Below are 14,557 nucleotides of genomic sequence, written 5' to 3'. Positions count from 1 at the left end.
TTTCTATGTATAAACAGCTGCTCCCACTCCTGGGTGTCTCAGGGTTAGACACATGAAAGGCTCTTTGTGTCTGCAGAAAACTGCTGGTTGAAAGGCAGTGGGCAATCTTCACATAACTGTTGCTTTCAAGTACCAGCTTGAGGCCTGCCTCTTTCTTTGTTCTTTTAGTTCTTTGGTGCTGCCCTTCTCTTTCTACATGGCTACTAAGTCTTGTTCCTTGGCTTGCCCCACCTTCACACTTGCAGAAAAATTTGCTCCAGGGAGAAAGTTATACTAAAGCCTGTAGCCAGAATTTCCCTCTATACTGGAAGAGCAAAATACTCAGTGTTTAATGTGAAGCTTCCCAATAGCTTAAAATATGACTTCTCAAATATTTGATATGAATTGATTTTTCCACAGTACTACCTGGATCCTCCAGTTAAATTGAAAGAAGCTCTTGACAGATACGGATTAAAAACAGAAGATTTCTTTGTCTTAAAGCATGGAGAATCACGAGACATAAATATAAATGATGATGGATTTGAAGAAAAATCCAGTTTCTTATGAACGATATCTGAAAAAAATTAAGATGGATCCATTTTTGTAAATTTTTAAACAGGATTTTAAAAGATTTCAGGTGTGCTTGTTTAATAACCAAACAACCTCTAACCCCTTGCATACCAGCCTAATAAAATCACAAGTTTTTAACAAATAAATGAAATAGCAACTCCGGATGGTGTTAACCTAGTTATTAAGTCCTGTAAATAAGCAGTTAAAATTAATGATTTTACCTTTTTAAATGTTAATTTGTTGTGCAGCATTACCAGTACTGGTCAGCTGCTGGGAATTAACTACTTAGGCAACTGTCCAGAAGACGTAACAAGGCATGTGCATTCAGTGGTTCTTAGCACAGCTGTTCCCAGCATTGAACTACTAAGTGTTTTAAGCCTCTCTTCTTCCAATTTACAAAGTGGCTTTCTAGTTCAACGCTGGAAAACAAGGTGAATGTAGATTAGGTGCATGTACAGGTGGAGACTGCCAGAGGAAGTGATTCATTTATAGCATTTGGTTTCTGCATGAATTTAGCCCCAAGCATGCTGTACCTAATGTACAAAATATACAGCAGCAGCAGCCTGGGTTGCAGGTGCAGATGGGTGTGAGTGTCAGTGCAAAGAGCCATATGTGTATTAGCCTACCACATACATTGCAGTGTGTAAGGAATCCTTTCATACCTGATGTCTGAGTGCACAACCATCATCCTCTTCCAGTTTAACAGGATCATAGAGGAATATATCCTTTTTACTGTAAGCCGCCTAGCGAATCCTTCTGGATTAGTGGGCAGCATACAAATTAAAAAATAAATATCCATGAATGCAGGGGCATTGGAATGGCTTTTCACTTCTAATGAAAACTATGGTGCCTTGTATTCATAGCTGGATAGCAGCCTTGTATATGTATGAAAGCATTTCCTTGGAAATAAGTTGCACTGAAAGCTGAGATATTTTAGTGATGGAGCTTAGGATCACAACACCTTTCATTTAGGATATAGCATCCTGTAATACATGCCCACAGTCCAGTCCTGTGCATATTTACTCAAACATGAAGCCTACATTGATAGAATGTATGGTCTTGTAAGTATGGCTAGGATTGCATACTTCACTTTACAAAACACAGGTTACCATGGCTTGGCTGGTTTTTATATAAAGCTGTAATGTAAGAGCCACTCAATGTTAAATAGTCCAATTAGAGGCAATGATGTTACACTAAAATGACAGAAATGATTTGAGTTTTACAGCCAGTAGAATGTTCATCCTAAAGTGAATAAAATGCTTTGAACTTTTCAGCCTTAGTGTAAAATAGTCCCCAGTCTATTATCTCCTTTGAGCAGAAAATTCACCCAGAGGGTGGCTCTGTGCCTTCACATCTGTTGAAAAGATAGGATTGTTGAGATGGAGTCTTCCAACACAATTGTTGCTAAAGCACATTTTAAAGAAATACTGATTTTACTTAATGCTTGTACTTTTTCATTGGCAGATATAAAATTCATGTTTTCAAATCTAATGAAATGTGCCTTTTAGAGTTCTAATGACTAAAAACTGACTATTTTATTGCTGGCTAGAACGCTGTAGACTTGCATTGTACCATCACTGTGAAACTGCTCTTTATCATAGGCCTGAATACTTCAATTGTTTGAAAACTTGATTGGCAAGTACTTTGTGTGATTAAAACCACCAGTTGGTTGTTCTCTGAAATCTTTATTCAGCTTATTTTGTTTCTGTTCCCTTTCCCCTGCCAATGGTGAGGTCTAAACAAATTGTTTCAGCAGAATTATGTGGAAAAACATGTAGCGACTGCTTATAGAACTGAAAGCATGATATATAATAAATTTGTAAAAAATGGCCAAATGTACCTGTGTCAAACTGCAAAAAATAAAGAGTTCTCACTCAGAAGCATTCTATTACTTAGTCATTTCATTGTATGATGCTTTGACAGCTATGTATGTAAGGATAACTGATCTCTTGTTCCAAATCCATTTCACTTTTAATTGCACAAATAAATTGTTGCTTCTCTAGCTGCCTGCAGCATTCCTTTATGTAACCAATTGTATTGCAAGTATGTTACTGTTTGTAGTTTTGCTTCATTAATGTCCTTGACTAGAGACTTCCCTTTCCCCACTGTTTAATGCTGGTATAGCAGCCCTACTATATTTCATTCTAAATACTACACTATTTTTGTGATTTCATGAAGTATTACTTTAAAAATTGCTCTACATTCCCTTTAGTTGTGAATCTGAGCTACAAATTTTCACATAGTGGCAACATCAAGTGATGGTGTGGGAAGCCTTGAACTTTACAGCAGCTTACTTTTAGTGAAGGTTGTTTACAGTTAAGCGACTGGAATGACAAATACCTGTTCGTGTGGAGTAAGACATCTGTGGTAACGAACAAACCACAGTTGGAAATTTTGTGAGGCTATAATCTCTTCTTTCTAGAGGGTTTGTGCTGAGCAATTGGTAAATATTTAGTAATACTGTAATCTGATCATTTCCTATAATCCAGCCTTAACACTTGTTATATCACTAGGTATGTGCTTGATGCAAGCATAGAAAACAACCATGTCACCACATAAGTCATGAGATGAGATGCTTGCAGTAGTACAGTAACTAGTACTAAAGTTAATGTTGCACCCCAAAAGCTTGCAATGCACAAGCTGTTCTCTATTCACTTTCAACAAGGGTACCGTCACACCTGTATGGAACTTCCTGCTCTATTAAGTTTAAGGTAGAGGCCCAGGTCTGCGCAAATCTAGACTAGGTCAAAATATTGTAGGATCACATTCTTTCAACACTAACAATTATATATCAAATTCCATTTCAGAAAGGTTCAAGTAAGGGTTCTGAGAAAATGCAGGTAAAGTATTTCTACAGGCAAAACTAGCGCTGCACTTTCCAAAAATGGTGTTCAATAACATACTGGAATTGTATAGCTCTAAAGCAGAGGAGAGCAACCTGTGGCCTTCCATAAATTGTCAGACTCTTAGCCTTTTCATCCCAGACTATTGGCTTTCCTGGATTGGACTAATGGGAACAGAAAGCCAAAACAACATTCAGAGGGCTACAGATTACCCTCCCCCCACACACACACGAACGCGCACACTTGATATAAAGCTCATACCAAGTTTTTTCCAGTGTGCACACCATTCTTTTCATGTTGGTGTCCTTTTGTATATGCAAAAAGGAATGCATGGTTTTGCTGCTGCTGTCTCTTCCATTAAAACAGGAAAATCTTTAAGTGCAGAGAAGGCCCATGTGTATATAAAGTCTTGCAAATACATAAGCCACTGCTAGCAGCAACTGAAGTCTTATGCATACTTCATACAGAGCTCAGGAGCCTACAGACAATTTCACTTATACAATCTTAGATTTTAGCACTGTTGCATTATTAGTTCTGCAACTTGTTCTTTGACTTCCGGGTCTTGATGGAGCAATAAAAATGCCAGTTTTTGAACATACATTGTAGAACTCCCCCAGAGAACAGAAAAAATTGAATCTTCACTGTATTTATGTGGGACTGTAGTACGCTTATCCTTTTTCATATGCTTTGTCAAGTTTGTGGCAAAGATCAGGACTCTGAGCAAAACATCTTTGTCTATGCAGCTATCAAACAAGGATAATAAGAAAGGTGCCTGCAAAATTAAAATACACAAGAAATTACCAGTTATTAAAATGTACTTATTACAAAATCCATGCTGAATCACTTCTAGCAAAGTACAGTTTTAAAGGTGTGAAGAGCTGGAGTAGGCAATCATTTGGGGCCTTGGGCATCTTTGGCAAATCCAAGGGTTTCCAAACCTTTGAATGGAACACTTCCATGTCAGTTCAAACTCACAATACAGTGGTACCTTGGCTCACAAACTTAATCCGTTCCATGACTCTGGTCGCAACCCAAATTAGTCATGAGCCAAGTCAAATTTTCCCATAAGGTTCAATGTAAATAAGGTTAATCAGTTCTGTAAATATTTTTTATCACAAAAATTTGAAACAAAGCAATAAAGAACAACAAAGTAACAAAATATAGTACAGTAGAGAACACTAACCTAGGTGGGGGAGTATTGTTTGGAGGGAGAGTCCAAACCGTAATCATGCAATAGCAAACGTGCTGGGGGGGGGGGGGGGAGATGGCTGCGATGGTGATTGCGCTCGTGCAGGGAAGATGGGCATGATTGCGATCATGTTTGTGCAACAACATGGCCACGATCATGGTTGTCACCCAATGCGGAGTTCGCAAACTGAGGCAAAATTTTTCTAAAATTTTTGTTCGCAACCTGATTTGGTTGTGAACTAAGGCGTTTGTGAGCCAAGGTACCATTGTACTAGCTTCACTTTAGTATTTTGAGTCATCTAATGCACAGATGGCTTTTAAAACTGGAAAGTATAATGGTAAACCTATACTTGCTATTTAGCACCAATTATAAGCCCAGGAAATGATATATTTCTCTGCAATGCAGACAGAACATTATTTGTAGTAATAACACCGGAGCGGTGGCGGATGTATTTCTGCCTTAACACTTGTTTACTAGTATAGGACATGATGGTTCATGTTCACATGTCATATAATTGCAAATCATTCAGTTTCCTTTGATGTTTTCCCGTGGGGCAACTCCTATTCCTACAATTTATTATTTATAGATACAGGAAGCAAAGTATTACCAGTGAATCTTTTAGCATTCAACATCTTCAGTGCATAAAGTTTCATGCACATTTTGGATAGCCTGAATTTGGTAACTGATGTTGTGTCCCAAAATTATTTGAATGCACAGTAATTTGAAAATGTCTACACAATTTCATTATTGAGGAAATAGAACGTCTTGCATCTGTACATATGCTATGTTCATGGACTCTGGCAATTTTTAACTAGCCTTTGAATGTCTCTTGATTAGTCCTCATATTTTGAGAATCACATTTCTTAGGCAAGCTCCAGCTACTATGTTAGAACATGCAGAGTGATAGTGGTGTAACTCTATTGTAGCAAAAACAACACAGAGAACTAAAACACCTTTGCAGTCCACGAAAAACCTATGCCAGGACCAATTTGTCAAATGTGCGACAGGATCCTTTCTTTGTTTCTACTATTTTAGAATAGTTCTTATCACTAATTTTGCTGCTTCAGCTTTTTTTTTAAATTAAAGTCTATTAAAACAAAAATCTTCTGAAAAAATAGCTTTACCTGAGCATTAAGAAGATGTTCTGTTATATCTGGGTTTGCTGATAAATTCACAAGCACTTTTAGAACCTGAACCTGTAATAAAGGAATAATTTATCCATCTATGGAATGAAACAACAAACATGGTATTTAAATCCTGACTTTTAATAAAATGTATAAAGATAACTAATAAAAAGTTAGGAAAAATGAAATATATATTTTCTAAATGTATATCTCAGGTTTTCCTGATTGTTCATGGTGATAGATAATAAAATACGAAAACAATGGGTTATGTCCAGATATGCACAGATTAGGACTTCAGTTTAGAAACACTTCTAACATTGGAAGTGATTTGGGCTAATTCTTCCTGCAGTCCCCAAACCCCTCTGGAGGACTGGGGGCCCTTCAGAATATGCTGGGAGATAGCACTGGGCGGTACAGGGCAAATGAGATTCAGCAAAAATTGCTTCTTGCAATTTTCCCTTGGCAGGCATGGTGAGCTACCACTGAATTTGACTCACTTGTGCAAATGGAAGGAGCTCTTCCATTTCTGATAAATGAAGTCTGGATCCAAGCTAAAAAAAAATTCAACTAGAATAAAACAAGGAAACAACCTCAGTCCACTTTCTAGTGGGATTTTCCCTTGCTGTGAAGTTTGAACTCAACAGGACTTACTTCTCCGTAAACACACACAGGATATGTTATCTAGATTCTTTTGCACTTGGCACCAATGTAAGTGAATCAGAACTGCAATGCAGCAGGAGTGTCAGCATTCTTGGTCTTCTTGGACCCTGCCTGTTTTCTGCCCATTCTTATCCTGAAATTTAAAGCCATTTCCCAGAAGTATAGATTCCCTTGCATTCGCAGGGAATTGTGCTTCCTTCTAACACTTAATGGGAAGGGGGCAGGTGACTATAATCTAAAAGAGCTAGCGTAATCTATTCACTGTTTTATAAGGGTCAAAACAAACTCCTGTTTGTTACATCACAAACATGGTAAAGCTGTCTTCTAGAGACAGAGTAATGAAGTGCCATCTTGTGGTATGGATGCATTACTACACTGAAGTGGAATATTGGGAGGCCATGGATTATTCTTTTCCTGTGAATGATGCTCTAGTGCAAACCACTTGCTTAATTAGTGCTGATTAAGATTTTCTTTGAGTTGGTGGGTGGCCCTGAAGATCAGGAAAGCCAAATGAGCTTATCCCCTTCTACTTTTTAAAGTGTACTTCATGGTGAAAAAAGAAAACCTGTAAGAAAATATTTCCCACACTGTTCAGTTACCTTTTTTGCAACGTACATTTTCAAAGCAATTTAGACAAAAACACATATCTAAACTTTAAGAATTTTGTCAGTAACAATGATTTTCCTTTTTCTAATGCATGAAAGAACAGTAAGATACCATACCTGTGTTCTTTCATTTCCTTCCAATAGCAAATGAAGAAAGCATGGTATAGAGCTAGTCATTATATAATGATATTCATTGGTAACAGACATATTGGTCAGAAACCGAAGTCCAGCCAACTGCACTTCAGAGTTCAATAGAGATGACTCAGTTTCTGCACAGACGTGGGTAATATATATCTTAGGAAAAGAAAGCAAAACATAACGAATTATTTCCAGCGAGAAACAAGATGTTACTGTGAAGACAAGGAGACCAGCATCCCAATGGTAACTCTAAGGCAGACATCCAGCCTACATTGGGGGCAACAGTGCTTCCCATGATGTACAGTTTAGGCAGCTAGGAGCAGGAGACCTGCCAGGCAAGATGCTGGTCTCTGGCTGGTCAGCATCAGCTCATCTCCCCTCCTGATCTTCTATTAACTTAAAGCTAGTAATAAGCCTTGAAGAGGCTAAGCTACATAGAGGAGAGAGACAATTCAGTTCAGCCCAAGTTTCAAAATAAATCATCTTTTTAAAAGAAGAACATGGAATACCAAATCAAATCAAATCACTAAGTTTGCACAAAAAAACCAAAACAGGTTATCGGTCTATCAAAATTTATACTGAGTAGGATTCATGTAACAAATGCGTAGATGAGGCAAGGTCACTTTGATATACCTTCTTAGCATGATTAGGGAGTGATAACCTCTGGAGGATATGTCCAGTGCTCAATGTCATTTAATCAGGTGGGTCATGAATGACAAATAGGTGGCTAATATCCAATGGGGAGGGCTGCCTGCAGCTACATGCACACTGGCAAATAAGAAATCGGCACCAGGGTATACTTTGAAAAAGTAAGAACTGTCAAGGATGCAGCCAATCTTTTCCATTCAGACAGCCTTATGAATGTAAAGAAGTCATGGTGGAATACAAATTTAGGAGTTTCATAATATTGCTTCTCGTTTTCCAACCAAATATGAGATTCTTAAAGCGAAGTAGTTTGTGCACAGGTCTGCTTTACAGTTGCATTGTTTAAATCCTTAATATTCAACTACTAAAACCAAACAAGCGAAGGTAGCCCAACCAAATTAGATAGATTTGATTTAGTTTTAACATGAGATATAATGTATGCTATTATTTTAAAAGTGGCAAAATCACTTCTCAAGCTCAGGTACCTTTAGTTAGCATATTCTAAACATATAGTCAGAACCTTTCTTCTCAGCAAAAGTTTCACCCACTGCTTTACATCCCATAATGCCAATTTCAGAACCCAGTAAAATACAGAACTGCCTTATTGAAATCTGAGTGCCACCACTAAATCCAGATACCATTGTATTTACTTGCAACACTATCATATTTTTGCTGGAACTCTATTTAGTATACTATATATTAATCTGGATTTGAATCAAAAGTAGTAGGCCATCCCCCTTTTCCACTCAAGGTCCTTCATTTGTCATCAGAGGCCCTCACCTACACTTAGATGAGCAGTGACCAGAGATAGCCTCTTTGTCATGTCAGGGCAACTTATCAGGCACCATGCTGGTTATCTATCTGGTTCAGAGCCGAAATCTTTTTGTTTACCATGGCCCTCTAGTTAGTCATTGAGCTGGCTTTAACATACTGACATTTTACTTTTACTAATGGCCTTGGGGATTTAAAAAAATATTTTTCACTTTCTGTTGAGTTCTGTCCCAGCAGTTTGAAACTGAATAGCATACATAATGTTATCTGTAATAAATAATAGTATTTACCTCATCAGTATTTAAGGAGTAAGTCAACATCACATTGAATTCAACAGGAAAACTTCAACTGATTTTGATATAAATGAGATTGCAGTTGAAGTATCTCATTGACTACATTTTTTATTCACAAAGTTAGTTACCAAGTTATTTTAAACTTACCTTTAGCTCTTCTTGATTTTTGGTATTCATGCTCAAGTTATTAAGAGCATTCAGTGCTTTCTCTTTAACATTAGTGACAGGAACTGAAAGTATTTTCCCAATAACAGAGAGGCCACCTAATTTTCGAATGATATCCTACAAGCAAATAGAGAAAATATGCCATATCTTAATTCCTAGAGTCAAGCAACTGGAAACTGGAGTTTCTAAACTGGAATGTAAATTCAGCCCAAATCAATAGAAAATATATGTAAACAAGTGAATAAAGAGCTGATTTCTGAGAATAACTATTCATAAGTTTCATTAGTCTACCAAAAATGATCAAAGAAAACACCCTATCTCTTCTGCCCATCAACCCAACAGAACTTACTGGCAGGCATGTGAGGAGCAAGGACACTGTGGCTAGTCATAGGGTCTATCCATGAGGTTGTTCAAACAATCGGGCTCCAAGCCATGCAGGACTTTTAAAGATGATCACCAGCTCTTTAAAATTGAACCCAGAAATGTATTGGCAACTATCATATTGACAGACTAGATCATCTCCCAATTCCAAGCAAGAGACAAAGGCCTTGGTAGAATTGCTGGCTAAAAGTAGATGATGGTTTTCAAAAGATCTTAAGAAAACATCCAAATTTATCAGCCTGCAGACATGGATAATTCAAATTGTTCTACCACACTTGCAAGGCTAAGAGCATCTAACAGTCTGGATTTGATCTGGTAATGATTTGTCTATGACAGTCGAGCTATTTTGAGTTTTCCCATGGATGCACATTGTTCCCTAAGGCAATACAAGGAATGAAGTGCAATGTATATCCTGCCACATGTCTTGGGTTAGATTTTGATAGACGCTTCATTGTCACAGTGGCAATGAAATATCAGGCTGCCAAGGCAAATGGGTGGACCTGTACTTTGGACAAGAAACTAATGTTAGGACAGAACACAAAAAAATTATTTCCTACAGGGAAAGGCATCAGTCAAGAGTGTATTTCATTTTCCTATTTGTTTAATCTGTACAATGAACATAATACAAGGAAAGCTGGATTAGGAACAGAGGAAGAAAAGTGAAAATAGGCAGAAAATACATCAATGTTAAGATATGCAAGTACCATATCACTTGCAGAAGGAGGCAATGAATTGAAATGACTTCTGATGAAAGTGTCAGAAGAGATGACAAGAGCTAGACATTAAAAAAGCAAAAATTAGTACAGAAAAAATCACACAACTTTAAATTACCCAACAATGAAGAAATTGAAATAATGAAATGTTTTTCATACCTTGGCTGAGTCACCAATTCAAATGGGGACTGCAGCCAAGAAATGAGAAGAAGGCTGAGACATGGAAGGGTAGCAACGAAGGAACTAGAAAAGATCATTGAGTGTAAGGGCAAAGGCTAATATCACCCATGCTATTGTGCTCCTTATCACTATGTATAGGTATGAAAGCTGGACAGTGAAGAAAGCAGACAGGAAGAAAATCGATGTTTGAAACTTGGTGTTAGAGAAGAGTTTGGCAAATACCCTGGACTGAGAGAAAGATGAACAAGTGGATCCTAGATCAAAACCAAGACAGTTTTCCCGAGAAGCAAAAATAACAAAGCTGAGCCTGTCATACTTTGGGCATATCATGAGAAGGCAAAACTCACTGGAAAAGGCAATCGTGTTAGGGAAAGTTAAAGGTAGAAGACAAAGTCAATCTATGAAATTAATTGATTCTATTAGGAAATCTTTAGTTTACAAGAGCTGAGCAGGACTGTCAAGGTAATTTTGGAGAGCACTCATTCATAGTGTCACTTAAATCTGAGCTGACCCAACAACAAGTTACAACAACAAACACAGGTGGCCTTGGCAAGTATGTTAATGTTCCTCGAGACCACAAGCCTTGGAATCTTCAACCTGTTGCCATGGTTCTGCTTAGGAATGTAACATTATAGCTGCAGAAATTGTGTGAATACTATTCCTGGCATAAAGCAATGCTTAGCTTAGAATTATAACATAAGTCAAGTTAGTACTTTTCTAACATATGCATAATAAGATTTATTTTAGTTTGAAGATTTATACCACATCTTTTGATCAAATGTTCTTTATCTCAAAAATGTCACATCTGTTTTTTATTATTACATTATCTTTTTGTCTTTAATAGTTCTATTTTCTGCTTGCCACTAAGAAAGAAACATACTTACTTACTTACTTGATTTACAGAGAAGGCAGCACAGTTGCTCAGTGTAACCAAGACTTGTTCCTGAACTGAAGGATCCTCTGTAGACTCAAGTAAATGAAGAAGATTTTCTATGTGTTGTATCTCCAGACCCTGGGGTGATTTTTGAAAATCCATGCCTAATTTTAGAAACACACACCACCTAATGTTAAGTTTTTTTCTACAGCAATAATTTAACTGAGAAAGGATGGGAATGGAGAATACAGAATGGACAACTAAATTAGCAACTGTTTCTATATTCCCTAACTGAAAGGCTGCCTAAGTATACAGTGATTAAGATGTGTTTCAATATGAATGCCTGGGGTCCTCAAACTACAGCCCGTGGGCTGGATCCAGCCCGCCATGCCCATTTTTCCGGCCCGCCTCAGAGGTTTTGGACTTGCTTGGAGAATACGATGTCCAAGCAAGCAAACCACTGCACCCACCACCCTTGCCCTCTTGCTGGCCCGTGCCTGGCACTGCCTTGGTGGCCCGCGCCCACCACTGGCACCTTTCAACTGGCCCCCTGTTGAAAAAGTTTGAGGACCTCTGGCATAAGCTATAAGCTGTTTTATAAGACATCTTAAACATTATTTTAGTGGAAAGATGGATGTAGCTCTAATATAGATAAAATGAAATAAGTTATATATTTAATAAATAGCTAATTAAATAGTCATAACTAGTCAAATAGTCATTTCCTGAACTACTACAGCCTAATGCTATAAAGTTGGATATGGGAAATTATAGTAAAATTAGGAAGGAAAACGGGTATTTTGTGAGCTCTGCTGAGAAACCAGCCCCATTTGGCTGCTCTCTCCATCATACTAAAGTCCTATTTTATAGATTTGTATGAAGCAGAATGAAGTAATTAATGTTATCCACCCTGGCCCTGAGGACTGGTATTCTGAACCAGTCATCCCCACTGCATGTTTTACATTTCATTTCAGGACATGTATTTATGCTTCCTCCTCTCAGGACTATAGGCTTGGGAGTCTTTTCTGTAATTACACTTTGTTCATCCAATTTTGTCCAGGCCACATTTAAAAAGGGAGAGTGGAAAGGCATCTTTGAAACAGGGCTGTGACTTATCTGGAGTTATGCAAGCTATAAATCAGCATCTCTAATGTATTAGCAATGTATAGTTAGTGGGTTTTTGACCAAAAGTAGGTAAAATATTACAATGAAAGCGTATCTAGGGAAAGAGACAGGTCAGAGTAATGGTCAGAAAAGGGGCCATGAAGAGCCGCTGATCAGACATGGGAAAGCTTTGATCTCTTTAATTAGGTATAATGTGTTATACAATGAACAACCCAAAAATGGAGGGCCAATCATAGTGTAACACAGGGTAAAGTATGCACTACATCATCTCCTTCTGTTATTTTCAGTTCAATAGCAGACTATGCCAAACAGCCCATTAGTGATGGGACAGACCCTACAGATAAAATTATATAAACATTCATATAGATAATGCTAGAATTCTAGTTCTGTTTTCAGGCATTTAATGGTATATGAAGGGCTCTTTAATGCATCTGTTAAATTGTTTAAGGTTGTCAGTGAAGTTTTAGTGGTTTTATGGCATAGGAAGGAAGATAAACACATCATGAATCTTAGAAATAGTAGTGATAATGAATACAAATAATAATTCTGGCAACTGAACAAGGTGCTATGAACTTATTACTCCAGATTTTATTAGTCTGATAAAAATCACTTAGACCTATCACCGGAGAGCTGTAGCTACTCCAACAAATTAGGAAATATAGCTATGGAAACCCCTGGAAATCATAAAAATATATATTCTGATAAAGTGTGTCTATAAAGTAACCTAGCTACTCCAGTAATTCTAAATGTCAAGTTTAGAATCACTTTCTCCAACAGCATTCTCAGGGGTGAATGCCAACATAATAAAGAATGAATGGAGCCCTTGAGAAACAAGAGGGCAGCATCAGTGTACATTAAAGATCCTGGTACTTGGAAATGCACTCACACAAGTATTTTAAAAAGTATGGATTCAAAAACAAAAACAAAATAAACAGGAACAGCCCAATGAAGACAGAACCTACTTAGTAGCCATGACTGTTGAATGAATTGGAACAGAAATACTGAAAAAAAGTGGGACAAAGTTGAATGCCTGTCCTGAGCCCCTAGCAGCTGACAAATATCTGGATGAAAACATCATTGGAAATCTAATTATTCTGGGATGAAAACATCGTTGGAAATCCGGGCCATAATGTTGTGCCACTTCAGGTGAAAGATAAGATAGTGTCCCCAGTCCTATGTACAGAATCTGATCTGATCAGCTGGTTCTATCACACCTGATGGCAGAGGTCAAGGGATAGGCTGTGTGACACATATGGCTCTGTCCCACAATACCTCACTATTGCTCCCACCCCCATACCACAGTATGCCAAATAGTAGGGTTGGCCCTGCCTGAACGAGAGCAGCTCCTATTATGTACTATAGTGCAACACTACATACTATTATTACATTTCTATACTGCCTATAGCCAAAGCTCTCTGGGCAATTCACAATATTTAAGACACTCATCCAGAGCTCAACCAGCCCTGACCCTGTTTATTTTCCAAGATTAGGCAGGATCAGACACTTCGGGCTATATGGAATGCATATATATTATTATGTATAATGCGTGTGTATGTGTGTTATAAAATATATTAATAAATATATTAAATACATATGCATTTTGTTGAATTCAGGTGGTTGTGTGCCTATCAAATTAGAAGCAAAATGGAGTCATCCTTTTAAAAAAGGTGGTTTAAAAAATACTAGGGATGAGTGTGGGGTCTTCCCGCCAAATTTCTAAGGCAGGAACACCACTGAATATTAACAGTGCCCCTTACCAGCATCCAATATTCCAGATGAGGGCATGGCTGGCTGGAAATGGGGATATATTTTGTTTCAGGTCCCAAGATTTGTGTATTGACTGGAAAATACATTTTAAAGAGAAGCAATGCTTCCGGTTTTTCTTTGACTGACCGACGTCTTACCTTGCTGAAGGCTGCCAGAACCTTTCTGGACAGTGCTAGAAATCACGGAAATGCCAGAAACTCGTTGCAATAAACTGCTCTCTGGGGTGGCCACCGCGTGCTCCCCGCAGGAGAATGGCCCTGTTTGACGTTCCTGCGGAATAGTTTCCCCTTCTGTCCCGGCTGCTTCTTGTTTTTTTCTTTTTCTGGAGATCACTCGGTAAACACAATAGCAGACGCTCGCCCCTACCACTAGGCCCACCAACCCTTTTCTCAGCACAGCGCCCCCGGAGTCCCTCATGGTAGACAGAAAAGGCTGACGCCGCACCCAGTATCCAGAATGAAATCCGGCACTTGCCTCAGTCATAAACGGAGGAGCCGTGCAATAACGCTCCTTTCCGGCGGGAAGCGAGGCCTTCGGT

At 38.2% G+C, this 14,557-nt stretch overlaps 2 protein-coding genes across 5 annotated transcripts in view; one reads left to right on the top strand and one right to left on the bottom strand.

Moving 5' to 3' along the window:
• Positions 1-2,551, top strand: part of NAPEPLD (N-acyl phosphatidylethanolamine phospholipase D) — a 25,500-nt gene extending 22,949 nt beyond the window's left edge. For all 3 annotated transcript variants that reach the window (XM_044423433.1, XM_044423432.1, XM_044423434.1), the window contains one exon: positions 400-2,551. In XM_044423433.1, the coding sequence (XP_044279368.1) occupies positions 400-546 (147 nt within the window). In that variant the 3' untranslated portion in view covers positions 547-2,551. The remainder of the gene's footprint in view (positions 1-399) is intronic.
• ARMC10 (armadillo repeat containing 10) lies at positions 2,433-14,557 on the bottom strand. 2 transcript variants are annotated; one of them, XM_044423436.1, is made up of 6 exons: positions 14,157-14,557; positions 11,149-11,294; positions 8,965-9,099; positions 7,088-7,264; positions 5,706-5,777; positions 2,433-4,164 (listed from the first exon to the last, which is right to left on the bottom strand). In XM_044423436.1, the coding sequence occupies exons 1-6, from the start codon at positions 14,500-14,502 to the stop codon at positions 3,904-3,906; spliced, it is 1,137 nt and encodes a 378-aa protein (XP_044279371.1). In that variant the 5' UTR covers positions 14,503-14,557; the 3' UTR covers positions 2,433-3,903. The 2 variants fall into 2 exon arrangements, with proteins under 2 accessions (XP_044279371.1, XP_044279372.1); XM_044423437.1 differs by lacking the exon at positions 7,088-7,264.

This window comes from Varanus komodoensis, unplaced genomic scaffold, assembly GCF_004798865.1.
Source record: "Varanus komodoensis strain SLA01 unplaced genomic scaffold, ASM479886v1 scaffold13_3, whole genome shotgun sequence".
Classification (NCBI taxonomy): domain Eukaryota; kingdom Metazoa; phylum Chordata; class Lepidosauria; order Squamata; family Varanidae; genus Varanus; species Varanus komodoensis.
The sequence above is the reverse complement of the archived record's forward strand: the minus strand, read 5'-3'. Positions and strand labels throughout refer to the sequence as shown.